At 55.2% G+C, this 22301-nt stretch overlaps 1 protein-coding gene across 1 annotated transcript in view; it reads right to left on the bottom strand.

Annotated features, from left to right (window-relative positions):
• Positions 1-22301, bottom strand: part of CARMIL2 (capping protein regulator and myosin 1 linker 2) — a 138205-nt gene that overhangs the window by 91028 nt on the left and 24876 nt on the right. Inside the window, 10 exon segments of the mRNA XM_054048586.1 lie at positions 245-341; positions 3416-3497; positions 4720-4789; positions 5692-5796; positions 7223-7299; positions 9217-9294; positions 10190-10299; positions 14733-14819; positions 20189-20283; positions 22145-22233. Of these exon segments, the coding sequence (XP_053904561.1) occupies positions 245-341; positions 3416-3497; positions 4720-4789; positions 5692-5796; positions 7223-7299; positions 9217-9294; positions 10190-10299; positions 14733-14819; positions 20189-20283; positions 22145-22233 (890 nt within the window).

The following is a 22301-nucleotide window of genomic DNA, read 5'->3' as shown; positions in this document are numbered from 1 at the left end:
CATTTCTAAGAGATGATTCTGTGACTTTGACACCTCTGATTTACAAGAGCATCATAATTTAAAGGCCCAGTACACACAAAGCCAAATGGTGATTAACAACGCAAAGCTACAGTCTGTGCAGCAATTGCAGTAAATAAATGTAATTTGACTACCTGCAACATACCTAGTGTGTATAAAAATCAGGGGTTAGGCCCATGCCTGTTAAAGTTCACTTCATTACACGCATGAGTCACGTGACACTTACTTGGATTTGATGTTAAAATTCTTTCCTAAGGAGACATGCCTAATGGATTTGCTTCGGCCAATCGCCAGCACCAACGTGACCATGTCAGCATCAAAGCCTACGACACACAAAAGCAGCAGTGACGATCCGTGACCAGTGTCTGGCACTTAGTGACTGCCAATGCCCCAAGGACCCTTGGCATGAACAGGGAGGAGCGGAGTTAGATGTGGCAACCGGCGGCCACACCTGCAGTGGGAGGGTTGTGAGAAAAGCCCAGATGTTGCTCTCGTAGCACCAGATGCTGAGGGGCACATCCCCACCCGAACAGACCCACGGAGATCGACAAACTACTCGGTCTGTCCCTTGGCCACCTTCAGGGCACTGCAGCCTTGGCAGACGGTGACTCGCTGGCACGAGGAGGCTAGTGCCCTCGCAGAGTGAATGGGTATGTGGTGGATCTCGGTGGCTATTCCCCCGGGGCAGCTTTACCAATCCCAGGCTCTGCTTTCAGACAGCCGTGTTTCTCCAGGGCTGGTGTGGAGTAGAGTGGAGAGCGCCAGCAGAACAATCCTGCCTCTGCTCCCCCCAAGGCACCTGGCTGAGCAGACGGAATAAAGCCTGGGGGGGGGGCATGATCATGCGTAGGGCCCTTGCCGGGGGGGCTGCTCAGCAGCGGTGAGCGTTCCTGCCTGCTGACGGAGCCCAGTTCAGCCAGTTCTCTCCCAGTGTTTTCCCTCCCGTCTTGAAGTGAAATTAGATGATGCTTCTGACGGCAGGGAAGGTGCCCACAACCCAGGAAATCAGCCCCTTGCCTTGGCAGCCACAGACGCACACTGTCAGTGGGCTCAGAGAAGGCTGTCTGCTCAACAAGGTGGGCGCTGACAACGGAAGCATGGCGGGGTGGCACAGGAGCCCTCCCAGAACCAAGAAGTGGGGCTTGCCCACAGGGAAAGCTGGCTGCCTCCCCGCCCAGAACAGAATCCCTTAAACTCCAACAAATGGCAGCCAGCCAGAATTCAAATCCAGAAAATACAGCCAAAGCGACTGCCTTGTGACAAGCCAAGCAGGGCTCTACGCATTCCCTCCACAGGCATGTCAAGTGGTAAAGCCAGTCAGCTCCAACGCCTCGCTACTCGCCCACGTCCCATTGGTAGGACAAGAGATGCAGAGACTTTGGAAATCTTCCATCAGAAACGATAAAAAGGGAAGTGCAATGGGGCGTTTCAAGAAGGGAGTTCCCTCCTTCACGAGCCCTTGACGGCTTGTCATTGCTAATTTCCAGTGAAGTCCTACCAGAGCAAAACTCACACCCAAAACCAAACCAGGCCAGGAGAGGAGAGAACTGGAAACTCATCCCAAACCAGAACGGTGCTGGGGCACAATGGAAACCAACCCGCGATTCTGGAGCAATGCTCTGTGAGATCGCCACAACACTTGTTGAGGAGTCCGGTGTCTGGCCAGCAGGCAGCCAACGGGCCTGGTAACCAGGTTGGTCATTTTCACACAGCTGTCAGTTTGCTCACCACTGACCAGACACAGATGGAAAATTACTCCACACAACAGCCCCATTAGCACAGAATTGCTCTTCTCTAAGCTGCTCCTGTCCCCCCCGTGCAGCCCAGCTCAGAAGGAAACGGGCACATGCAAACTACCAGAGCAGTGCAGGAACCACAAGAAATCCAGGCACGTCAAAAATGATTTTTGTTCCTAATTGGAACAAAACCAAAGAATTCAGAAATCTGCCGAGAAATGAAATTTTCAAAAAAACACGAACTTGGGGTCAATGGAAACGTTTGCTTTTGATTCAGTAAAAAAACCAAAGCATTTGGATAATGTCAAAAATTCCATCGACATTAACATCTTCCCACAGAAAGTTTCTATTTCAGCCAAATGGCATTTTTGGATAAAAAAACGCTCCACCGGAACAAAATGTACCAGGTCTAACTGCAGCACAGCTCCAGCATGCCAGCCAGCCAGCCACTTGCTGCTCCTTGTGTTAATAGGGGCAGAAGATAGACACCAAACAAAAGCAATGGAGTCTTGGAGTAAAGGAAGAAGTACGCCAGGGAAATGCAGAAGGGGGCCTATGAACAGCTATACAAAGAAGCAAGGGCAGGAATGGCAGCAATACCGTATATAACAGGGGATGGCAAACTACGGCCCACGGGCCACATCCGGCCCATCAGCTGATTTAATCTGGCCCTTGAGCTCCCACTGGGGAGCGGGGTCTGGGACTTGCCGCACTCCAGCCGGGGAGCGGGGTCTGGGACTTGCCGCACTCCAGCCGGGGAGCGGGGTCCACGGCCGCTCCGTGAACACGCGCCACAGTTCTGCACAGCTCCCAGAAGCAGCAGCATGTCTCCCCGCCGGCTCCTACATTTAGGGACAGCCAGAGGGCTCTGTGCACTGCCCCCGCCCCAAGCGCTGCCCCCGCACCTCCCATTGGCCGGGAACTGGTGTCTGGCCAATGGAAGCTGCAGGGCTGGTGCCTGTGGAAGGGGCAGTGCGCAGCAGAGCCGCCTGGCCGCGCCTCTGCGTAGGAGCCAAAGGGGGGACATGCCGCTGCTTCCGGGAGCTGCTTGAGGTAAGTGCCACCCGTAGCCTGCAGCCAAACCCTCCCACGCCCCAATCCCCTGCCCCAGCCCTGATCCCCCTCCCGCCCTCCGAACCCCTCGGTCCCAGCCTGGAGCATCCTCCTGCACCCCAAATGCCTCATCCCCAGCCCCACCCCAGAGCCCACACCTCCAGCCAGAGCCCTCACCCCCCCCCGCACCCCAACCCCCTGCCCCAGCCCGCAGCCCCCTCCTGCACCCTGAACCCCTCATTTCTGGCCCCACCCCAGAACCCGCACCCCCGCCTGCAACCCAACCCCAATTCCGTGAGCATTCATGGCCCGCCATACAATTTCCATACCCAGATGTGGCCCTTGGGCCAAAAAGTTTGCCCACCCACACATATATAACCACACATGGCAGCTCAGAGAGCCTCAGTTAGTCAAAACAAGTCTCATCTTTTAAATGGTTATTTCTACAGCAGTTGAGGGGACCTCGACCTCAGTCATTGTTCTGGCAGGGGATTGATCTTGGCTGCTGTAGAATGGCAGCACACAGCCTCGTGCCGAGGATAAGAGGAAAGGACACTTCCAGCCACGGTGACAAAGCTCAGCACAAGTCAAAGAAACTATGTACCTACCATTGTCTGCTAAATCCAAACTGCTAATCGCATTGGCATCAAAAATCAGATCTTGGATCACCTGGGCACCTGCCGATCTCAACTTTAAATGAAAAACAAAACAGAACAAGAGTCAAAGGAAACATTCACAAGCAAGAACATGACAGTTGGGAAAGTCGAATCAGCGCTCAGTGCCCCGGGGATCACCCTGCAATAAGGGCGTGAGACCAAACACTCTAACCTGGAACTCCGCCGTGAGCTGCCTGCAGACTGTTTGCACAGCATGCCCCAGGCGCAGGGTAGAGCCAAAGCCACCGCTGCAGGGGCAGGGCAGAAACACGGGATGTGGAGAAAGGAATAAATAAAAACCCTTCGCGCTTTTCAGCCATGGGCACAAAGCTGGCCCCAAAGGTGGGGGGGCATTATTATAGCTGAGGAAACCAAGGCCTAGAGGCCCAGGAAACCCAGGGGAGCCTAACTACCTTTGAGAAGCTGGGCCAGAGAGATTCAGGGTAACTTTTCCAAAAAACACCTTAGGAGCGACTGAGGAGTCATTTTCAAAAGTCACTCAGGAGCCTAAATCCTCGTGACTTTCAATGGGACTTAGGGGGCCTAAACCACCTAGGTGCTTTCCAAGCTTTGACCCTGCGTGACGGGCCCAAGGTGGCTGCAGCAGAGCTGAGACATTAACCCCGATCTGACTCCCCTCCCCGTTAGCACAGCCAGGATCCTCATTCCCATCAGCCTCAGAGGGCGCTGCGGGGGAATCGATAACACTGTGGAAGTGCTAGAGACCCACAGACGGGAGGGAAGGTGGGTCAGGCTCAGGATCGCAGGTTCTGCCATGGGGGTGCCCATTTGTACTCTGAACACGTAGCTGCAGGGCTCCCCTGCCTGGTGCCAGCGCTGGGCACTGCTCGGAAGCAGCAGGAAGCCGGCTCACCCCTGGCTATCTCACAGGCACCGCAGGTGTGCCGGGGGCTCCTTTCAGACAGCGACCTCTGTCCATGTCGGAGGGCTGAGGATGACACTCTCTCCCCTGGCTTGGCTTCTGCCCAGGCACTCCTCGTAAATGCCAAGATCATAACGTCTGCGTAGCAATTAAACTACTCAATAATGGGCCAAAATTCCACCTGGTGGAAGGCTGTGCAAGTCCATGAAGACCTAATGCTCTGCCCAGCCTCTGTGCTCTGGTGGGGGAGCTACACTTACTGCCCAGCCCCGGGAGTTCTTCACCCGGGGCTGCTGGGCTCAGATGCAGTGTCAGGGTTTAGCTGGAACTCAGCTGTCGCTCTGCTTTACTGGGTCACATGCCATGTCCTCACCTCGCAGCTACTGAGGTCCAGGTGCAGGTCACTGATCTGAGAGTTAGACGCTAACCCCTGCAGCAAGGCCCTGCAATGAACCAGAAAGTAACCTGAACCCAGCGCTCTCATCAGCAGGCAGAGGGAACTGGATACGCTGCCAGCCGCCCCACGGGAACAGTCAGTGGCTCCCCTTTCACTCAACCTGCCCTCGGGGCAGCCAGGGGTAGAAGCAGCCCAGGCCCTGCAGCCCCTCTGCAACACTGCGGGGTGCTAGGAGAGCCAAAGGTGCGTCCCACCAGCCACCCTAGCTACCCGAGGTTCTCCCCTGCCATCCACCAGCACGATGCCTGAGTGCCTTCTGCAGCGAATCCACAGCACCTGCAATGGCCCTGCTGGACTCCAGGGAGTCTCTGGCACCGCTCCCGTCTGGGGGTCACGCTACGGGCCCCCCGCTGCCACTTGACACCAGTACAGTTCTGTTCCTTCGTCTCACGCACACTCACTCGCCCTGGTTCCCAGCAGGACTGAAGGAGCTGGGGAAAGGGCAGGCAGTGCTGAATGATAGGGATGGGTGAATCAGACTGGAACCAGAGGGAGCCTGCACTTGGATATCTGGGGAGCTCCCTGCCCCAGAGTGTGTCTGTGGTTTCAGGCAGGTTATCCCCGCCCGGCCCAAGTAACTCAGATCCAATGCATCCCCGACTGCAAACCACAGCAGTTTAATCCTCTAAGACTCCCCCAGCCATGGCCACAGGCAAGACTCCCCAGGACACCTGCAGCTCTGATTTCCTCCCTGCTGCGTACATACATACGTGCAGCTCCAGCAACCAAGAGGCGCCCTCTAGAGGGCCTTGCTATTCGCACCTCTGTTCATTTGCACAGGACAGGCCGAGCATCACTAGGGCTGCGATGGTGGAGGCTGGTCACCACTGTAAATCTGTCCCCAGTTGTGGGGGCCAAGCCCTTGCAATTGGGAAACAGGCCTCTTACCTTACGGCCTCTGGCGGCAGCTTGGTACACGCCAGGCCGACGTATCGGAGGGCAGCTGCCTTGCTGAAGAACAGTTTGATGGCCGGAGGGACATCTCTCGGCTTTCTAAAATGAGCAGAAGAGGCATCAGATCCCAGCGCATCATCCCAGCCCCCCTTTCTACCATTTCAATTAACCCCAACTCAACCGTGCCCTCTGTTGACAGGAACACGGCCTGGGCACCAGCCCCAAAGCAGGAGGCCATCGGTTTGGAGCTAGGGTCGCCAGGTGTCCAGTTTTGGACCGGAACAGCCAGTCGAAAAGGGACCCTGGTGGCTCCGGTCAGCACTGCTGCCCGCAGATCTAAGGAAGTGATTATTCCCCTCTATTTGGCACTCATGAGCCACACCTGGAGTATTGTATCCAGTTTTGGGTCCCCCATTACAGAAGGGATGTGGACAAATTGGAGAGAGTCCAGTGGAGGGGAATGAAAATGATCAGGGGGCTGGGGCACATGACTTACAAGGAGAGGCTGAGGGAACTGGGGTTATTTAGTCTGCAGAAGAGAAGAGTGATGGGGGATTTGATAGCAGCCTTCAACTACCTGAAGGGGGTTTCAAAGAGAATGGAGCTCGGCTGCTCTCAGTGGTGGCAGATGACAGAACAAGGAGCAATGGTCTCAAGTTGCAGTGGGAGAGGTTTAGGTTGGATATTAGGAAACACTATTTCACTAGGAGGTGGTGAAGCACTGGAATGGGTTACCTAGGGAGGTGGTGGAATCTCCTTCCTGAGAGGTTTTTAAGGCCCGGCTTGACAAAGCCTTGGCTGGGATGATTTAGTTGGGGATTGGTCCTGCTTTGAGCAGGGGGTTGGACTAGATGACCTCCTGACGTCTCTTCCGACCCTGATATTCTATGATTCTAAGTAAAGGCAGGGCAATTGAGCAGGGCAGGGAAATTGAGTCAGATCATTAGAGCTTTTCGTTTTCTGCTCGCTTTTGCTAATATCTATTAAACTAAAATGCCCACGTAAAAGTTGGGAGGAAAAATCTCTTTGTGAAAGGTTCAAACAAACCAGTCACTTCATTTTTGGGCTGAGAGAGATCCCGCCCCATTTCTCCGGTCAGCCTTCCAGCAAAGACATAGACAACAAGACTTAATATTCAGGATAGTTCTAAGATTAAAAAGCCCATGGGAAAATGGAGCTATTGTGAGGAAGCTGAAAAGGGCACAAATCTTTAGCGGGAGGGAAGTTTTCCTGTCTACAAACGGCAGCGTACTCAGGGTGTGGGCAGCCCGGGTAAAAAATGAACCAAAACCACACCTGCTGCGACACTGAGACTGGCACGAAAGCCTCCAACGCCTGAGGCACAAATAAATCGATATTACAAGAGAAGCTGCCCTCTAATGCAAACAGGTGCCAGCGGTAGCGGGGGGGTTGAGGGTGCAGCCAGCAAGAGACGCGATGGCTTACAGCAGAGAGACACACACAGAATCCCCGGGACCAGATTTCGCTAGACATGGATGACAAAGGGAATGAATCTGAGGCTTACTTGTGCGAGTACACATTTTTGGAGAGATCCAGGTGGGCGAGGTTGGCACAGCATCCGATGGCCAATGCGCCGAACAGCTTGAAATGGAAATTAGAAGTGTATGAGACCAACAAGCTGGACCAGGCCCGAGCTCTAAACTAGGCAGCGTCCAGCATAGCTCCACGGGCCACGAGCCCTCCTCCCCACACTAGACACAGCCCTTCTCATGCTGCAGAGTGATGGAACGCTTCGGGAAAAGCAGGTCTGGGGGGACCTACCCCACGCGGGACGGCCTGAGCTGCCCCTGCCCTCATGCTTCTGGGACCACACACCATGCACAGCTGGGAGCTGCCCTCCACACCCTGGCCACACTACCCTGTTTGCAGGGCTTCCTTTCCCCAGCTACTCCTGCTACTCCCCCTTCAGTGGGGACGCCAGAAAGTGCCACCTAGCTTCCCCCATCCTTTTCAGTCTCCCCCACTTGGCTCTCCCTCCTCAGTCATTTCTCCCACACAAAGCAAGTCTCCCTCCCTCTCCACCCAGACCAGTCCTCCCACAAAGGCCACCAGGGTGAACTCTCCAAAGGCGGAAATGCTGCAGCAGCCCTCACCCGGCTCGGAGAGCCATCCGCTGCTCACTGGGCACAAGCCTTGCTGTCATGGCCGGGGGGCCGGGGCTGCCTCTGGGCACTGGACAGCCCCCGCACACACCGCAGATGGGCGGGCGATAAAGATCCTGACCACTAGGCCTGGTCGTGTGCAGTCTCTATGCATCCAGCCAAGCAATTTATATGGCCCCCCATCAGCACAGTATCTGAGCACCCCCCATGAGGCAGGGCAGGACTACTACCCCCACTGCATACAGGGGGAAATAGAGGCACAGAGCCAAGGTTGGGGCAGGGGAGGGAATTGAGACAGGTTGCCCAAGTCCCAGACTAGGCTCTCACCACTGGGCCAGCCTTCCTCTGTCACTAACCCTCTGCACTCTACTGGACACGTTGTCTGACACAGACAAGTCCCTGCATGCTAGGACATGCGGCTCTGCTATAGAAAGTGACTGAGCGTCCAAAACGGCTCCCTGCGTGTCTCAGGGGCAGAACTGGCGACTCGAGCGAGTTGGGTACACGTTTGCTGCTTTTTACTCCCAGGGGCACTGCAGGGCCGGCCAGCCCAGGGAGAGGGAGCCAGAGTCCGAGTCCCTCTTAGCCAGCCACAGAATGGGTGATTAACGGTTTGATTTTCCGAGATGTCGGCACCTGCAACTCCCACTGAAAACCAGACCCTATGCACCTAGCTGCTGCAGTGTGCACTGCAGCTGGAGGCAGTGGGGCGGCAGGGGTCCCACAAGGTCCCACAGAAGGCAGGCACGCGGGACCAGCTGACTTAGTCCCCAGAGGAGTCTGCAAGGCTGGCTGTTTAAATGAGCACACCAGCCGATCACAGAGACCCACTTTCCAGAGCATACCAGCATTTTACGATGCTTCCCCCTTTCCAGGGTAAATAACCAGACCTGCATGCAGCAGTGACAGCGAGGGAAATGCAAGGAGTTGGAAGACTCATCTGGAAGCATAACTATGGCGGAGGGAGCGATCCCAAAGCACCAATAGCTGATGTAATTTAAGGTCCGGCCATAAATTACAGTGCCGAGGCTGTTCTAACCCTGGATGCCAGAGCCAAGATTTACATCTGAAGCTGAAGCACCTGCTGCATTCATTCATTCCTGATCAATAATGCATGAGACTTGCGGTACATCTAAGCCAGGCCTGGGCGTTCTGCAGGCACCAGCAGCTCGATTGCCTCTGCCTAAGGAGGACAGAGACCCGGGGATGGGAAGGGCCAGCCCTGGGAGGCAGAAATATACTCGTCTGTCTCTTGGGCTGCACAACCTGCACCGTGACTGCGGTTTGCAGGGCCAGGCACACGGCAGGGCTGCAGTGACGCAGATGGCAAGAAGGAAGGGCTCAGGAGCCGGCCACCTCGGCACAGAGGAGGGGAGAACAGCCCCTTGCTACTTACTGCATCCAAAGCACAGTCAGTGCCGGCCAGATTAAGGTGAGACACCGAGTTTGCGTGGCTGAGGAAGCTGTGCAAGCTCTGTGGGGAGAGAAGATGTGGATTTAAGGGTCCGCTGGAGGCAGCATCTCCTCGCACCGGGGACCGAATGCAGGACATCAGGAGCGAGCCTGGCTCACAGGCAGACAGCCTTTCTCCTGGGGTTTAGCAGGGTTAACGTTCAGCCCAAGAAAGTGGAGAAGGAAACAGACCAGCCTGGGGGTGAGCCCAGACCCTCCTTCCCACAGGCACCTCCTCCTCCCCAATCGGCTCCTTCCCCTGGGCAGCAGCACCAGCCCGGGGGAAGCTGAAATGGAATTGTCTGCTTGGCCAAAGTGACCTGCAATAGATTTGCCAAGAGTGACCTTTGATTTGGGGGCTTTTGAAAACACTGAGCTCCCACTGGAGTCCACAGGAGCTGTGGGGGCTGGGCACGGGGTCCATAGGGTCTCCGCTGGGCACCCAAAAAGCAATAGTCCCCTCTGAACATTCTGACACCAAATGACAAAGGGGGCAACCAAAAAACCTGACCTAACCACAACAACAGACCCAGCTGATGGGCCAGGTTCTTCTGACCTAAACCATTAAACCTCCAGAGAATGCAACACCCACTAGAGAGAGTCTCCACTCCAATCAGAGGTGTGACTGCGGCTCGGGCAGGCATATCTAGCTAGCTTGGGGACCAAGAGCAACATGGACCCCGGAGCGGGCTAGCAATCTGAGTTCACACCCACATGCAGCAAGACCTGTGCGGCCATGTGGTCTCTGCTACTTTCAGCCCCACCCCAGCAGGTATGCCTGAGCGGCAGCCTCCCATTGCCCGGAGCCAGGGTGAGAGAGAAGAGACACATCTCAGCTCACTGTACATGCTGCTCGGGTTTTAGTTGCGTTTCTCTGGCTTGGACCGTCCTACCTGCCGGGAGCTATTTATACGTACGCTGGCATCGTCCGTGGCAAGGACGCCAGGATTCCCCGAGAGATCCAGGTGCTGAAGTGAGGTGCTGAAGATTCCATTAGATGCAAGGGATTGGCATAAAGTGCTCGCTCCTGCCCGAGGGAAGGGAGGAGAAGCCAGTGAGCATATTGGGGACTCAAGAGTGTACACAGAGCAGAGAAGGACATTGTCATGTTAGAAACCCTGCAATCCCAGAGCCCTGCTTGTCCCAGACCGCCAAGAGATGGCAGGTGAAGAGGGACCATCCCACACTGGAATTCTCTCCTTAAACCCCTCTAGGGGGCCCCTGGGACTCCGAGAACCAGCCCTCCCACATCATGTCCAGACCACCCAGCAGAGCCCTTTGGCCACCTGACTTTGAAAAGGGGCCCCCTGCACATGCCCATGGACAGCGCCCAAGCCAAGAGGGAGCAGAGCCGTCTCAGGACCGAGAGCAGTCGTTCCACAGTTAGGGCTAGACTGGGCTGTTGAAGCCCGGTCCCTTGGCAAGGGGAATGCAGAGGGACACTGCTCAAAGAGGCCTGAGGCCCAGCATAGGGGCTCCAGGGGACATGCAGGCCAAGGCAGCCCTGCCACTCCCTTTCACACTCTTGTGGGAAGGTTGCCCGTGCTAGCCTGGAGCCCTTTGGCTCCTGTAGAGAGTCCGAAAGACAGCGAGGAGTTTTTCAAAGAGACATTATTAAGGCCAGGGCCGGCTCTAACTTTTTTGCCGCCCCAAGCAGCAAAAAAAAGCGCCGCCCCGCCGTAACACCCCCCCCACCGAGTGCCGCGCCGCCAAAACCCCCCCCGCCGAGCGCCACGCCACCGAACAACCACCGCCCCTCGCCACACTGCTGAACACCCCCCACTCCCGCCACACTGCTGAACTCTCCCCTGCGCGGAGCGCCGCCAAACACCTTCCTCCGAGCGCCGCGCCGCCGAAACCCCTGCCAAGCGCCGCGTCGCCGAACAGCCCCCGCCCCCCTGCCACACCGCCGAACAGCCCCCGCCCCCCTGCCACACTGCTGAGCGCCGCACCGCCGAACAGCCCCCGCCCCCCGCCCCATGCCGAACACCCCCGCCCCCCGTGGAGCGCCGCGCCGCCAAAACCCCCGCCGAGCGCCGCGCCACCGAACACCTCCGCCACCCACGGAGCGCCGCACTGCTGAAATGCCCCCTGCATGGAGCACCGCCAAACACCCCCCGCTGAGCACCGTGCTGCTGAACACCCCCCGCCCCAGCAGAGCACCACGCCACCAAACACCCCCCGCCGAGCGCCACGCTGCCCCCCGCCACCCCAAGATTGGCCACCCCTTACCAGGTGCCGCCCCAAGCACGTGCTTGGTTGTCTGGTGCCTGGAGCCGGCCCTAATTAAGGGCACAAGAGCAAACTATCCCACTGCATAGGAAAGATAGAAAGTATGGCAAGAGACCACCCTGGCTTAACCAGGAGATCTAAAACTCAAAAAAGAGTCCTACAAAAAGTGGAAACTCAGTCGAATTACAAAGGATGAATATAAACAAATAACACAAGTACGTAGGGACAAAATTAGAAAAGCTGAGGCACAAAACGAGATCAAACTAGCTAGGGACATAAAAGGAAACAAGAAACCATTCTACAAATACATTAGAACCAAGAGGAAGACCAAGGACAGAGTAGGCCCGATACTCAATGAGGGGGGAAAGACAATAACAGAAAATGTGGAAATGGCAGAGGTGCTTAATGACTTCTTTGTTTCGGTTTTCACCGAGAAGGCTGGTGGTGATGTAGGGTTACCATATTTTGTGCCTCCAAATGGAGGACACTCCAGGGGACCCCGGCCCCGCCCCCAGCCCCGCCCATGCCCCCGCCCCAACTCCGCCCCCTCCCCAAAGTCTCCGCCCCCTCCCCTGCTTCCCGCGAACATTTAATTCGCGGGAAGCCTGAAGCAGGTAAAGGGCGGGGGGAGGAGGTGCGGCCTAGGCTGGCCCTCCCGCGGCTCCAGCCTGGGTCGGCTCGGGCCCTGGGGTGCCGGCCGGCCCCGGCCGACCACACCCGGCCCGCCCAGCACTGCCGGCCGGCCCCTGGCGGCCCGGCGCACCCCCCGGCCCCGCGACCCCGGACCGGCTCCCGAACCGGCCCCCCGGCTCAGCGCACCCCCGCGGCTCCGCGGCTCGGCGCACCCCCGCAGCCCGGCGCACCCCCCAGCCCCGCAACCCCGGACCGGCTCCCGAACCGGCCCCCAGGCTCAGCGCACCCCCGCGGCTCGGCGCACCCCCGCAGCTCCGCGGCTCGGCGCACCCCCGCAGCCCGGCGACCCCGGACCGGCTCCCGGACCGGCCCCCCGGCTCAGCGCACCCCGCGGCTCGGCGCACCCCCGCGGCCCCGGACCGGCCCCCTGGCTCAGCGCACCCCGCGGCTCCGCGGCCCGGCGCACCCCCAGGCCCCGCGACCCCGGACCGGCTCCCGGACCGGCCCCCCGGCTCAGCGCACCCCGCGGCTCCCGGCTTGGCGCACCCCCCCGGCCCGGCGCACCCCCCAGCGGCCCGGCCCGGCGCACCCCCCAGCGGCCCGGCCCGGCGCACCCCCCAGCGGCCCGGCTCCGCGGCCCGGCGCGACCCTGGACCGGCTCCGCGGCCCGGCGCACCCCCCAGCGGCCCGGCTCCGCGGCCCGGCGCGACCCCGGACCAGCTCCGCGGCCCGGCGCACCCCCCGGCGGCCCGGCCCCCGGCACCGCGCCCCCTGCTCCCCGCCCGGCCCCGCGACCCCGGCCCGGCCCCGCACCGGCCCGGCCAAAGAGGCCCCGGCCGAGCCCTCCCTCCCTCCTGATTTTCCCGGACATGCCCGGCTTTTGGGGATTTCCCCCCGGACGGGGATTTGAGCCCCCAAAAGCCGGACATGTCCGGGAAAATCCGGACGTATGGTAACCCTAGGTGATGGGATGTCTAATGTAGTGAATGCCAGTGAAAATATGGTAGGATCAGAGTCTAAAATAGGGAAAAAACAAGTCAAAAATTACTTAGACAAGTTAGATGTCTTCAAATCACCAGGGCCTGATGAAATTAATTCTAGAATACTCAAGGAGCTGACTGAGGAGATATCTGAGCCATTAACGATTATCTTTGAAAAGTCATGGAAGACAGGACACATTCCAGAAGACTGGAAAAGGGCAAATCTAGTGCCCATCTATAAAAAGGGGAAATAAGGACAACTCGAAGAATTACAGACCAGTCAGCTTAACTTCTGTACCCGGAAAGATAATGGAGCAAATAATTAAGAAATCAATTTGCAAACACCTAGAGGATAATAAGGTGATAAGTAACAGTCAGCATGGATTTGTCAAGAACAAATCATGTCAAACCAACCTGATAGCTTTCTTTGGCAGGGTAACAAGCCTTGTGGAAGGGGGGAAGCAGGTGACGTGGTATATCTTGACTTTAGTAAGTCTTTTGATACTGTCTCGCATGACCTTCTCATAAACAAACTAGAGAAATACAACCTAGATGGAGCTACTTTAAGATGGGTGCAAAACTGGTTGGAAAATCGTTCCCAGAGAGTAGTTATCAGTGGTTCACAGTCATGCTGGAAGGGCATAACGAGTGGGGTCCTGCAGGAATCGGTTCTGGATCCAGTTCTCTTCAATATCTTCATCAATTATTTGGATAATGGCATAGAGAGGACACTTAGAAAGTTTGCGAACGATACCAAGCTGGGAGGGTTTGCAAGTGCTTTGGAGGATAGGATTAAAATTCAAAATGATCTGTACAAACTGGAGAAATGGTCTGAAGTAAATAGGATGAAATTCAATAAAAATCAATGCAAAGTACTTCACTTAGGAAGGAACAACCAGTTGCACACATACAAAATGGGAAATGACTGCCTAGGAAGGAGTACCGCGGAAAGGGATCTGGGGGTCATAGTGGATCACACGCTAAATATGAGTTAACAGTGTAACACTGTTGCAAAAAAAGCAAACATCATTCTGGGATGTATTAGCAGGAGTATTGTAAGGAAGACACGAGAAGTAATTCTTCCGCTGTACTCTGTGCTGATTAGGCCTCAACTGGAGCATTGTGTCCAGTTCTGGGCGCCACATGTCTGGAAAGATGTGGACAAATTGGAGAAAGTCCAGAGAAGAGCAACAGAAATTATTAAAGGTCTAGAAAACATGACCTATGAGGGAAGATTGAAAAAATTGGGTTTGTTTAGTCTGGAGAAGACTGAGAGGGGACATGATAGTTTTCAAGTATATAAAAGGTTGTTACAAGGAGGAGAGAGAAAAATTGTTCTTAACCTCTGAGGAGAGGACAAGAAGCAATGGGCTTAAATTGCAGCAAGGGAGGTTTAGGTTGGACATTAGGAAAAAGTTCCTAACTGTCAGTGGTTAAGCACTAGAATAAATTGCCCAGGGAGGTTGTGGAGATTTTTAAGAGCAGGTGGGACAAACACCAGTCAGGGATGGTCTAGACAATGCTTAGTCCTGCCAGGAGTGCAGGGGACTGGACTAGATGACCTCTCGAGGTCCCTTCCAGGTCGATGGTTCTCTAGATCTATATCTATATATACCTTTGGCGGTCAGCGAGGTCCTAGAGAGGTTCAGGCTGCGCAGGCCCTTGGTGCGTTTCTCGATGTGCTGGCTGAATGCAGTTATCCCTGAGGAGAGAGCAGAGGGGCTTGAGAACAGACAGGTGACAGAGGGCTCAGCCATTGCATCATTGCTTGTCAGCCATCGGCTGCATGCTTCCGGCTGTGTCCAACGAACCTGATGCCACAAGTCCCCATCCCAAGGGGCCTGTAAGCTGAGACAACTGGTACCTGCTGACGGAGGGGGGCACAATTTAAAGCTTGAGTCACACTCTTCCCTTAGCTTGCAGCTCACCAGCTTCAGGAGGGGGCCGGGCACGCAAACCCTGGCAGAAATCTGGGGGGGCACGTGACTCCGCATGGCCCCCCAAGCATTGCCTCTGCCTGTAAGAGAAGGATTGACCCTGCAAACACCTTGGCCTGGGTGTCGTGTGAGTCCCAGGCCCTTCAGGCCCAGGAGTAAGGCCACGACTCCACTGCAGAGCCTATGCCGGCCTGGCCGCTTAGGGTACGCGATACTGCAGCTGGAAGCGAGCCTCCGGCCTGGCTAGGCAGACCTGGGCTGGCTTCGCGTGAGCTAGTGTGCTACAAACAGCAGAGCAGGTGCTGTGGCAGGCGGCGGCTCAGGCTAGCTAGCCCCCAAGCTCAGAGCCAGGAGAGTCAGGGGGCTTGGACTCGGGTGGCTAGCCCGAAGCGCTGCTCACGTCACTACCACCACACGGCTATTGTTGGCACTTTAGCTTGTGCGAAGCTAGTGCAAGTCTGACTCTCAGCCCAGCTAGACATGCTCCCGGCTGCCACATCCCTAGTTTAGACACGGCACACGCCGCCAGGAGGAGGAGCTCTGCCAGTGAAGGAACCGCCCTGAACGACAGACACACACTGTCAGCAGAGCTGCTTCTGCACTGGGGGGTTTGTGGGGGTGGGGGTCGACACAGCTATCCTGCTATAAGTTTTACGTGTAGAGCAAGCCTATGTGTTTGCAGGATCGAGCCCTAAAATCAGACACAAAGCAGGTCAGACAGCAGCCTAGAGCCCAAGGCACATGGCACACGCTGCCCCCGACTCCCCATGCTGCAGGGAAACCAACACTTGCCTTCCATTGCATCTCTGGGTGACACACACACCAGGGCCAGGAGAGCTCGGGACCTGGGGCTGTGACTCCCCCACACAGCAGGGCCAGGAGAACATAAGAACATAAAAACGGCCGTACCGGGTCAGACCAAAGGTCCATCCAGCCCAGTATCCTGTCTACCGACAGTGGCCAATGCCAGGTGCCCCAGAGGGAGTGGACTTAACAGGTAATGATCAAGTGATCTCTCTCCTGCCATCCATCTCCACTCTCTGACAAACAGAGGCTAGGGACACCATTCCTTACCCATCCTGGCTAATAGCCATTAATGGACTTAACCTCCATGAATTTATCTAGTTCTCTTTTAAACCCCGTTATAGCCCTAGCCTTCACAACCTCCTCAGGCAAGGAGTTCCACAAGTTGACTGTGCACTGCGTGAAGAACTTCCTTGTATTTGTTTTAAACCTGCTGCCCATTAATTTCATTTGATGGCCCCTAGTTCTTGTATTATGGGAATAAGTAAATAACTTTTCCTTATCCACTTTCTCCACATCACTCATGATTTTATATACCTCTATCGTATCCCCCCTTAGTCTCCTCTTTTCCAAGCTGAAGAGTCCTAGCCTCTTTAATCTCTCCTCATATGGGACCCGTTCCAAACCCCTAATCATTTTAGTTGCCCTTTTCTGAACCTTTTCTAGTGCCAGTATATCTCTTTTGAGACGAGGAGACCACATCTGTACGCAGTATTCAAGATGTGGGCGTACCATCGATTTATATAAGGGCAATAATATATTCTCCGTCTTACTCTCTATCTCCTTTTTAATGATTCCTAACATCCTGTTTCTTTTTTTTTTTTGACTGCCTCTGCACACTGCGTGGACGTCTTCAGAGAACTATCCACAATGACTCCATGATCTTTTTCCTGATTTATTGTAGCTAAATTAGCTCCCATCATATTGTATGTATAATTGGGGTTATTTTTTCCAATGTGCATTACTTTACATTTATCCACATTAAATTTCATTTGCCATTTTGTTGCCCAAACACTTTGTTTTGTGAGATCCTTTTGAAGTTCTTCACAGTCTGCTTTGGTCTTTGGGGGGAGGGATAGCTCAGTGGTTTGAGCATTGGCCTGCTAAACCCAGGGTTGTGAGTTCAATCCTTGAGGGGGCCACTTGGGAATCTGGGGCAAAATCAGTACTTGGTCCTGCTAGTGAAGGCAGGGGGCTGGACTTGATGACCTTTCAAGGTCCCTTCCAGTTCTAGGAGATGGGATATCTCCATTATTTTTTTTTTTTTTTTTTTTTTTTTTTTAACTATCTTGAGCAGTTTAGTATCATCTGCAAACTTTGACACCTCACTGTTTACCCCTTTCTCCAAATCATTTATGAATAAGTTCAATAGGATTGGTCCTAGGACTGACCCTTGGGGAACACACTAGTTACCCCTCTCCATTCTGAGAATTTACCATTAATTCCTAACCTTTGTTCCCTGTCTTTTAACCAGTTCTCAATCCATGAAAGGACCTTCCCTTTTATCCCATGACAGCTTAATTTACGTAAGAGCCTTTGGTGCGGGACCTTGTCAAAGGCTTTCTGGAAATCTAAGTACACTATGTCCACTGGATCCCCTTTGTCCACATGTTTGTTGACCCCTTCAAAGAACTCTAGTAGATTAGTAAGACACGATTTCCCTTTACAGAAACCATGTTGACTATTGCTCAACAGTTTATGTTTTTCTATGTGTCTGACAATTTTATTCTTAACTATTGTTTCGACTAATTTGCCCAGTACCGATGTTAGACTTACCGGTCTGTAATTGCCGGGATCACCTCTAGAGCCCTTTTTAAATATTGGCGTTACGTTAGCTAACTTCCAGTCATTGGGTACAGAAGCCGATTTAAAGGACAGGTTACAAACCTTAATTAACAGTTTCGCAACTTCACATTTGAGTTCTTTCAGAACTCTTGGGTGAATGCCATCTGGTCCCGGTGACTTGTTACTGTTAAGTTTATCAATTAATTCCAAAACCTCCTCTAGTGACACTTCAGTCTGTGACAGTTCCTCAGATTTGTCACCTACAAAAGCCGGCTCAGGTTTGGGAATCTCCCTAACATCCTCAGCCGTGAAGACTAAAGCAAAGAATTCATTTAGTTTCTCCGCAATGACTTTATCGTCTTTAAGCACTCCTTTTGTATCTTGATCATCCAGGGGCCCCACTGGTTGTTTAGCAGGCTTCCTGATTCTGATGTACTTAAAAAACATTTTGTTATTACCTTTGGAGTTTTTGGCTAGCCGTTCTTCAACCTCCTTGGGACCTGGGGCTGCAACTCCCCCACACAGCAGGGCCAAGAGAGCTCGGGACCTGGGGCTGCGACTCCCCCACACAGCAGGGCATTCAGTGCAAGGCCTCATCACCACACCGCAATCCGTGGGGAGCTCAGGCGGTCGTCTCACAGAGTGACTACGTGACTGCCACCAGAGACTCCCCCGGCATCACCACATAAGCCCTGTGGCCAGCACCGGGGATGCAGCCTCCAGTACAGACCTCAGCACAGCTCACAGGATTGCTCTCCTGAGCCGGTGTCTGAGCGAGAGCCGAGCCCAGAGAGTGACGCTATCCAAACGCTAATCAACCGGCAAGGGGCTGACGGGGCCGGGGACAGGTGCTGCCGAGTCCCAGCGTGCTGCCAAAAACACACTGAAAGAGCTATGGGGCGGCCTGGGCTGGGACGTCGTCTGTTCCTAGAGTGGGGCAGGAGGGGCTTGGACACAGCAGGGGCATGCCCAGCCCCGATGTACACTGCTTGCCAGACCCCTACCAGCTCCCACGTCCAGGGCATGAGCATTCCCTGCAGAGGGACCCCTGCAGGCAGCGCTTAGAGACGTATCACATGCACCATCTATGTACATACTAAACAGACACTTGCCAGTCCCTTCTCTGCCACAATTTACACTTTGTGACTTCCCCATATATACAGCACCTGGGGGATTTGTTACATTGGCACGCTCCTCGATTTGTTTCCACCTACCCCATAGTCACAGCACCCTCTTCTCCGAGAGAGAGAGAGAGTTCTTCCCTGGGATACGGCAGAGCTAGTGTGGTGGGGCAGATTAGAGGGCCATCTCTAAGGGCTCATCTATACAGGGAGAGATAAAGCTGGGGACAATTGCCTTCAATTCCCCTCTGGCTACTTCCCACTAGCCTGCCCTGCATTCCCCATGCAGACAAGCCCCAAGAAAGTCATAAATAGGCAGTAAAATGTAACAGGTGAAAAACTGGTGTCAATTCATGCAAGTGCAGCGACATGAGCCAGAGGTCAAAGAGGCCAAAGGATGTTACCCTTTGGGGAAGGAGGGAAAGGCATCTTCCCCCCCCCCACTGGTCAGTGCTGGCAGCTCACCAGGAGGGTTTGCCTGCCCACAAGGCACTTGCCAGAGGCAAGGGTACCTAACCCAACGAAGCAATGCTCCACTCTGGTCCAGCCAACCCCCTGCCTTGGTCCTTATGGAAGGGGGGCATCACACATTGAAAAGGAACGGAGCAAGCAGCCAAATGGTTGCAGCGGGGGAGCGCGGGGAGACGGTTCAGATGGAGATGCACTAATTGCATCATGAGGAACATGTGAGTTCGTGCCTAGCCAGAAAGGAATCTCTTGGTTTCTAGCAAGTCGTTAGGATTTAGATCTTTAAGTGGGGTTTGAATTTAGCTCTCTCTCCTGCTCTGACACTAATTAAATACACAAAACTCACAATCTATCAACCCCCAGCCCCCAGCGACCCTGCCTGCAGCACTCGGGGTGGGCACCACGGCTGCTGGTTATGGGGCGCATGGCTGAGGACCTGCCGGAAGCAGAAGGAAGTCAAGGGCCCTGTGTGGGGCAGCAAGACTGAGCCTGCCCATGGTTCTTCCCTGGATTGCGCTCAAGATGCACTTCACGCGTCCGCCTCTCCAGGACGAGCAAAGAGGCTGCGGCCGGGGGGCGAGACATTAGCAGGTGAGTGTGTGTCCCAGTCTTCCTCCCTGCGCGCCCCAAGCTGCAGGCTTCTCCAGGCATAGCTGCTGTGCTTTACCCACACACCCCACCTTACGCTTCCACGTGGGGACGAGATCAGGGATTCACAGGCCACCACGTGCTGCCTTGGGGAGTGCAGCCGCCGCTTTCAAGAGGACTGCGAAGGTGGGAGGGAGGCTAGATGGGGTGAGGAATCTCAAACCCAGCCAGCTCCAACTGGCCTCCGGGCAGAGACAGGACAGAAACCAGAGGGACTGAAAAGGACAGGCCGTAAACCCCGCGCACTGTTAGAAGCAGCCGGGACACTCTGAAGGGGCTGTATCTGTTGGGACGGGAGCGTGAGGTACCTTTGTCCTCCAGCTGGTTGCCAGCCAGGCTGATGGTGCTTAGAGCCGAGTCCGGGTTTCCTCTTAACGCCTGGGCCATCCTCTGGGCAAATTCACTGCAAGGGAATGGATCTCACTTTACAACACATCCAGCCTTGGCATATTCCCAACGCGGCCAGGCACCCAGGCACCAACCGTCTCACAACCCGTCACAGGGAAATAGTGCTGGGGTCGCATCGTGCCTCTGGGGCAGCGCCAGGCTGGGGGTGGGGAAGCAGAGGCACTAAGCGGTGGGGGCCGGATGCATTACGCCGATCGGTCCCTAGGGTACTGAGCGATCGCTCGTGCTACACCTGCAGCAAAGGTGGCAGCCAGCTCTCTCAGCAATGCCGCCATCCCAGCCACGGCTCTGGTCAGAGCCAAGCCCAGCCATGCACAGCCACAGGGGGCACTTTTCTGCCGTGCTGGATGTAACACAGCAGAAAGTTGTCTCCAGCCAAAGAGTAGCAGAGGTGTGAAATTCCTCTGCCCGGGCCATTCCCTGCTGGGGTGAACTTCAGAGCCTGGCTGAGTCATGCAGAGGGGAACCCTGCGAGGAACGGGCAGTTTCTCTCTTCTCTCAAAATTATAGTTAAACAAATACATTACTGCAAAACCAGGGCTGCAAATTTAAACACTCAACAGCAGGAACCCAACAAAGACATCTGCCTTCATGGGCCATACCCTGGCACATCCATGAGCTCTTCCCGATGTGAAGCAGCCCTCTGGATGAATCAGCCATACAGCTGAGCTAACATTACCTAAAGCACATACATGGCTTTTCAAAATGGGATGTACGCTCCTAAATCACTAATCCCATGGATTTTTGTTTGGATCTGGATACCTCTGAAATTCCCAGCTATAATAATAATCTAGCCATCATCCATGCCTACAGTGCAAGTTACTGTGACTCTATTACGAGAATTTTTTTTCCCTTTCCCAGTTTTTGGATATTTAAATTCATCCTCTTAAAACAGGGGCAGGCAAACTTTTTGGCCCGAGGGCCACATCTGGGTGGGGAAATTGCATGCAGGGCCATGAATGTAGGGCTAGGGCAGGGGGTTGGGGTGCGGGAGGGAGTGCGGGGTGCAGGAGGGGACTCAGAGCATGGGGGTTGGGGTGCAGGAGGGGTGCGGGGTGCAGGAGGGGACTCAGGGCAGGGGGTTGGGGTGCAGGAGGGGTGTGGCAGGGGGCTCAAGGCAGGGGGTTAGGGGGCTCAAGGCAGGGGGTTGGGGTGCGGGGTGCTGGAGGGATTCGGGGTGCGAGCTCCGGTATGGCACCACTTACCTCAAGTGGCTCCGGGATGGCAGTGGTGCGCAGTGGGGCTAAGGCAGGCTTCCTGCCTGTCCTGGCCCCGTGCTGCTCCCGGAAGTGGCCAGCATGTCCAGCAATGGCTCCTGGGAGTGGGGTGTGGCAGGTGGCTCTGCCGCGTGCTGCCCTCACCTGCGGGTACCACCCCCGAAGCTCCCATTGGCCGCAGTTCCCCATTCCTGGCCAATGGGAACTGCGGGGGGCGGTGCCTGCTGGCGAGGACAGCACACGGAGCCATCTGCTCCCCCCGTTCCCCAGGGACTGCAGGGACATGGTGCCGGCCACTTCGGGGAGTGGTGCGGGGCCAGGGCAGGCAGGGAGCAATCCCGCAGGCCGGACTGAAAGCCCTGATGGGCCGGATCCAGCCTGCGAGCTGTAGTTTGCCCTCCCCTGCCTTAAAAGGCGACCAGAAGTCAAGGGCAGCTGATTTAGCATCAGTTGATAATTTAATATGCAGACAATAATTCAGTGTCAGCCCTGCATTTCTGCTATTCTACCCGCTGACGATGGACGAGGCAGAGAACAGCCGGTGAAAACATGCAGCAAGCTACTGCCTGCGCAGGCTTTTAAAATGCTACCCAGCATCCTTTAAAAGAGACAGCACATGTACAAATTCCCTTTCCTTACTATTTTAACCCGCTGTTTTCCAGCACCAGCTCCTCCAGTTTCACCGATTTGCTGATCATGTACAGAAGCTGTTCAGAAATCTCCAGATTCTAGGAGAGAGGAAAGTCTCTTTGAAAGCTGTGTCATCGCTTACGGGACAGCGGTTCATTACCATTCC

This window comes from Malaclemys terrapin, chromosome 14 (assembly GCF_027887155.1).
Source record: "Malaclemys terrapin pileata isolate rMalTer1 chromosome 14, rMalTer1.hap1, whole genome shotgun sequence".
NCBI classification, from domain to species: domain Eukaryota; kingdom Metazoa; phylum Chordata; order Testudines; family Emydidae; genus Malaclemys; species Malaclemys terrapin.
The sequence above is the reverse complement of the archived record's forward strand: the minus strand, read 5'-3'. Positions and strand labels throughout refer to the sequence as shown.